The 6004-nt window shown below is 47.5% G+C and overlaps 1 protein-coding gene across 1 annotated transcript; it reads left to right on the forward strand.

The window, feature by feature from the left end:
- Positions 1–3146: 3146 nt before the first annotated feature.
- Positions 3147–4829, forward strand: TINF2 (TERF1 (TRF1)-interacting nuclear factor 2). Its single transcript, XM_006835389.1, has 6 exons — positions 3147–3338; positions 3501–3605; positions 3725–3826; positions 3906–4013; positions 4100–4196; positions 4366–4829. The coding sequence occupies exons 1-6, from the start codon at positions 3147–3149 to the stop codon at positions 4827–4829; spliced, it is 1068 nt and encodes a 355-aa protein (XP_006835452.1).
- Positions 4830–6004: the final 1175 nt, after the last annotated feature.

Raw genomic sequence — 6004 nt, forward strand, 5'->3', positions numbered from 1 at the left:
GTGCAAAGCACAGAAACGTGAGACAACACAGTGTATTTGGAAAATGCAGTCAGATGAGGATTGGCATGAAGGTGCATAATGACCAAAAAGGGAAGAGGGATGGTACTAGAACAGTAACTCTGGGATAGAGCACTAAAAATTCACCATGTCTTAGAGATTATTGGACTTTCTTCTAAAAGTAGAGGAAGAAGCCATTACAGAGCTTTCATTTGGGAATCATTTTTGTATTTCACAAGATTCATAATGAGAAATGAAATTAGAGAGGGATTGGGTGGGCTAAAGGTAGGGAGACCAGAGTCTTCTCAAAGTGAGAGACAGAAGAACCTGAAATAGAACAGAAACAGTGAGACTAAAAAGGGGGGGGGGGAGGGAGTGTTAAAGGTTATATAAGAAATGGAACTGATTAGATCTGATGGTGGCTATCCTTTGGAAAGACACAGTTAAGGTGATGGCCTGACTCATGCGTGAATAAACATGCCATGTACAAAAAAAGACAGCTAAGTAGAAGAAGTAATTTTTAAAAGGAATATAACTACAATTCTAGATACCTTTGGACTTCTAACTAGATGTCCCGTGGACAGATGAATGTGTGGATCAGCTCAGCACACTGAACTGGGGTAGAGACATGGATGTGAAAGCCATTCTCTCTGAGAATGGAGAAAATGACCCCAAAAGGCCAGTTTCATTGTTGTTGTTAAGTGCTATCGGGTCAGTTGCAACTCATAAAGACCCTCTACACGGTTTCCTGGTGTGGTGCTGTGGGTTTATGCGCCAGACTGCCGTTTGAACTGCAAGGTCTTCGGTTCAAGTTCACCAGCTACTCCTCAGAACCTCTATGCAGGTCGCACTTAACAACAACAACATAGGGTTTCCAAATCCCTGTAAAGCAGACCAGTAAGAATCATGAAGATGTTACAGGACTGGACAATTTTTCGTTCCTTATAAGGTTGCCATGAATTAGAATCCACTAGGCTCTACAGCTAGGAACAACAAAGTAGGAAAAAGAAGCAATTAATTCAGCTATTACAGGATAAATAAAGAATGTACATTGGTATGCCAGGGCTTCTTATTGGTGATAGAAATAAAAGACACCAGAGAAGCTGATGTGGAGACAGTCAAGTGAGTTACATTCGGGGGCAGACTGAAGTAAATATGCAAAGGAAATTTGAAAAAGGAAACTTCGTTTTCTTAAATTTTATAACTACATGCTACAAGAAACAAATACCGAAAGGCAAAAAAAGATGACAATCCCCACGGTCCAGAGAAAACCAGATATTTTATTTTTTTAAGGCCGACGCCCTCTTCCGTCTTGTAAAAGAACAGGTGAATTGTTATTGGAAGCGGCGTTCCACTCCAGGAAAACTTTCCAGACGCTGGTTTGTGCCGTTGAGTCGGTTCCGATCCATAGCGATCCTGTGTAGGGCTTCTAAAGAGCGACTGGTGAGCTTGAACCGCCGACCTAAAGCTTCAAACCAACTTTGCCCCACAGGGCCACACCAGGACTCCAGACACTGGTTTGTTGTTGTTAAATACCGTGGAGTCGGTTCTGACTCATAGGGATCCTGCACAGGGTTTCCGAGGCTGTAAATCTTCAACAACCTGCGATATGCTGATAATACAACTTTGCTTGCTGAAAGTGAAGAGGACTTAAAACATATACTTATGAAGATCACAGAGCACAGCCTTCGATATGGATTACAAGAAAACAAAAATCCTCACCACTGGACCAATAAACAGCATTCTTATCAATGGAGAAAAGATTGAAGTCGTCTAGGACTTCATTCTTCTTGGATCAACTATCAACACTCGGCGGAAGCAGCAGTCAAGAGATCAGACGACATATTGCATTGGGCAAATCTGCTGCACAGGAACTTTTTAAAGTACTGAAGAGCAGAGATGTCAGCTTGAGGACTAAAGTGCACCTGACCCAAGCCATGGTATTTTCAATAACCTCATATGGATGCGAAAGCTGGACAGTGAATAAGGAAGATCGTAGAAGAATAGATGCCTTTGAGTTATGGTGTTGGAGGAGAATACTCAAAGTGCCGTGGACTGCCAAAAGAACCAATAGATCTGTTTTGGAAGAAGTACAACCAGAGTGCCCCTTGGAGGCCAAGATGGCTAAGCTTCGTTTCTTCTACTTTGGACATATTGTCCGGAGAGAACAGTCGCTGGAGGAGGATGTCATGCTGGGTAAGGTGGAGGGTCAGAGAAAAAGAGGAAGACCCCCAACGAGATGCATCAGCCAGGTGGCATCATTGATGGGCGGTAGTGAGGTTGGCCCAGGATCGGACATTGTTTCGTTCCGCTGTGCATGGGGTCACTATGAGTCGGTTCCGACTCGATGGCACCTGACAACAACAACAAATCTTTATGGGCTCAGAAAGCCTCATCGTTCTCCCGCGGAACAGCTAGTAGTTTCGAACTGCCGACCTCGAGGTTAGCAGCCAGATTCGTAACCACTACGCTACCAGAGCTCTTAGACACTGGTTTGTTATTGTTGTGAAGTGATGTCGAGTCGGTTCCGACCCATAGCGACCCTGTATAGGGTTTCCGAGGAGCTGCTGGTAAGCTCCTACCGCCGACTTTGCAGTTTAAACAGCTTTCCAGACTGGTGCATTAACCCACAGCGCCACACCAGGACTCCAGACAGTGGTTTAGGGACTGGGATTTCCTCCATACAGTAGGAGGTCGAGTCTCCAAGGAGTGACGTGTTAACTGTCGGCTCTGTGAAGAAATCTGAGGTCGGAGAGTTACCATCAGCAGCCCACCAGAAACCAACCAGGGGATGTAGAGGCCAGGAGGAGCGCGGGCTCTGCGAGGGCGTGGCTTTAGGACATGTCGTCACATTTCCCTCTGTCGGCAGCCGGAAAACTAGTTGCCGAGCCGGAAGTGATGCAGCCCTCGAATTAGAGAGAACGGTGGCGTTTAAAGCAGGGGGATTTAGTGCCTTTCGAGCCGGCCAGGTTATCCGCAGGTTCCAGCCCAAGCTAGGAGAAGGCCCCCAGAATCCTGGTCGTCCATAACAGAAAACTGAATCTGATCGCAAAGGATCCGGTGGCAACCAGAAGAACTAAGCTATAGAGTCCGGGAACCTCGTATTGGAGAGACTAGAAGGACCGCCCCTGGGGCGGAGCCCACTGCACATGGCCACGCCCCCGGGAGCCGGTCCGGCGGCTCTACGTTTCGCAGCTGCAGCCACCTGGCAAGTAGTACGCGAACGGCGCGTGGAGCTATTTCCTCGAGTACTGGAGTTTCTGCGATTTCTGCGCTCTGCTGCCCCTGGCCTGGTTCGCTATCGGCACCATGAACGCCTATGTATGGGCCTAAAGGCCAAGGTACTGGAGGCAGTGGAAACTGGACGTGGGGTCGGGGTAGGGGATGTGGGCTATGCGAGGACCTTGACGAGAGACAGACAGCCTGGGAGTGGAATCCGTTGTAAAAGCGGAGTTTGAGGAGAGGTGGGGATTCTGAACTCGATACCGTGCATTCCATCACAGGTGGTGGTTGAGTTGATTCTGCAGAGGCGGCCTTGGGCGCAGGTCCTAAATGCCCTGAATCGCCACTTCCCAGAATCTGAGCATCTGGTGAGAAACCCTAAAGCTGTAAGTAGGCCCGCCTGGGACAAACTGGACTTCCAGACCTAGTGGTACTAAGTTGGGCCTCCTTCCAGCCACTGGACCCTGACAGCCCTAACTTAATCTGCTTTCCTCTCTCTCAACAGACAAAGCAGGATTTGGTGAAGATCTTGGAAGCACAGGAAACCTTTTGCCAGGAAGTTAAGCAGCTGTCAGAGGCCCCTGTGAATTTGGCCTCAAAGCTGCAGGTGAGCCTGGTTGATTTGAAGAGTGTCATGCAGTTTCTATTTTCTTTAGCCCACTTCAAAATATCCTTTCTCCCTACAGGAATTTGAACAAGAGTATGGAGAACCGTTTCTGGCCGCCATGGAAAAGCTGTTTTTCGAATATTTGTGTCGGCTGGAGAAAGCACTGCCTCCACTACAAACACAACAGGTTTTGTGGGGGACAAAACACCTAGGTGCAGTGTGGGGTGGTTTTATCAAGGACTGTGATCTTCATACCTCTCTCCCTGCCTACAGCTTCAGGATGTACTGACTTGGATGCAGCCTGGAGTTTCTATCACCTCTTCATTTGCCTTGAGCCAATATGGTGTGGACATGGGGTGGCCTCATCCAGGTACCAAGACCGTCTGGGAGAGCTAAGAATTTGAGGGTGTGTTGGTTAGTATGAGACCTTTTGGGACAACTCACTGGAATAGCTGCATAGGCCTGAGGTATAAGGAGCCATACTGAGTTTATCTGTTGCTATCTGTTCTGTTTGTAAGGAGCCTCATTTTTTCTTCCAGAGTGCTCCATTACAAATTCAGTGACCATGCCACAGCCCAAGGAACTGAATCATCCTCAACAATCAAGACTAGAATTCTGCAATTCTCTGTCAAAAGCCAAGCGTAGCCTTTATGTTGCTCAGGAACCACAGTCTAGGAAGCATCCAGAACCCTTGATTGGCCATCATTTCAATCTGGCCCCTATAGGCCGACGAAGAGTCCAGTCTCGATGGGCCTCCACTAGAGGAGATAAGGAGCGACCTACAGTCATGTTGTTCCCCTTTAGGAATCTGGGCTCATCAGCCCAGGGCATATCTAAGCCTGAAAGTAGAAGGCAACATGGGACACACACAACAGATCCAGTAGGCACTGTGGGCAAAAAGGCAGCCTCCAATGGAAAGCCCAAAAGTCCATCTCACACCTTGGAGGAAAGGGCTCTAAAGGAGAACCCAGTTGACTCATCTGCCTCAGAGCAAAAAGAGTGAGTAGAACAGTTACTTCAGCCTACTAGAAGCATTTTGCTGGTCTACTTTCCCTTCACCCTGTTTTCTTGGCTTTATCCCACCTCAGGAACTGCTTGGATTGTGCCCTAGATCCCCTGAGACTGTCACTATCGCCTCCTAAAAGCAAGAAGCCAGGTAGATATTCTGAGTTGATGGGGTGAGACTGCCACTTGGGGACTTTTTACAGGCCTGTGTTCACTTTCAAGGAGTAGCTTAACTCTGCTTTCTCTCCTACAGCTAGTTCTCCATCTCTGTGCAGCCCTGTCATTACCATAGGGGACTTGGTTTTGGACTCTGATGATGACTCAAATGGCCAGAGGGAAGGGAAGGTGAGTAGGAAGGAGCAGAAAGATGGAGAAAGGGGATGGTCAGAACAAGACCCAGAACTCTACAGGCACCAGAACACGGAGGGCTCAGGAAATGGGTTAGGATGATGATAGGATCTCACTGTTACCTTCTCTGCAGGAGTCTCTGGGAAACTATCAGAAGACGAAGTTTGACACTCTCATCCCCACCTTCTGTGAATACCTCCCCCATTCTGGCCTCAGTGCCATGCCTCTCCCTTCCCATGATCATATAGACAGCTCTAGACCCCGATGACAGGATTATCTGTACTCTGATGAATGCCATCTGTACTCTGTCTCCTTCCTCCTCATCCATGAAGCAATATAGTAGGAATGACGTGGAAGTCTAGGATTGGGTGGCCTGACTACCATTGCTAAGTTTCCTCTGTAATGCTTGGTAATTAAACTCTAGATTTGTGAAAGCTTTGTTGTAATGTGAGGCAGGGGAATTAGGGTTTCCAAAAAGTCAATGTAAGTCATTCCTTAGAGACAGAACTGACCTCTCCAGAGCTGGAAGAGTCAGTCTCTTTGCCTTTTTAACACTTGGAAAGCGTACCATGTACCTAGAAGTAGTATAGGGTTGAGTGTCTAGAAATGAAATATCTTTTTGCTTTTCTGAAAACTGATATATCAGAATAAACTTTGTAAATCCTCATACTGCCACATTATCTGGGGTAGTAGTGCTACAACCGAGACACTTCATGGGAGAAGTGCATACTGTCCTTTGTCCCATGAGGCAGATGGTCAGTGCCAACCCCAACCCTACCTCCCTTGCCCTGGAGCAGCACGCAGATGCCAGTCTTGTGCAGAAAG

This window comes from Chrysochloris asiatica, unplaced genomic scaffold, assembly GCF_000296735.1.
Source record: "Chrysochloris asiatica unplaced genomic scaffold, ChrAsi1.0 scaffold00017, whole genome shotgun sequence".
Classification (NCBI taxonomy): Eukaryota; Metazoa; Chordata; class Mammalia; order Afrosoricida; family Chrysochloridae; genus Chrysochloris; species Chrysochloris asiatica.

What these genes read in the sequence shown, in the direction of transcription:
- TINF2 (XM_006835389.1), top strand. Translation starts at nt 3,147, where the DNA reads ATGGCCACGCCCCCGGGAGCCGGTCCGGCGGCTCTACGTTTCGCAGCT. An exon ending in TGGTGAGAAACCCTAAAGCT is followed by an intron (nt 3,606 to 3,724) that starts GTAAGTAGGCCC and finishes CTCTCTCAACAG; the next exon opens with ACAAAGCAGGATTTGGTGAA. An exon ending in CTCCACTACAAACACAACAG is followed by an intron (nt 4,014 to 4,099) that starts GTTTTGTGGGGG and finishes CCCTGCCTACAG; the next exon opens with CTTCAGGATGTACTGACTTG.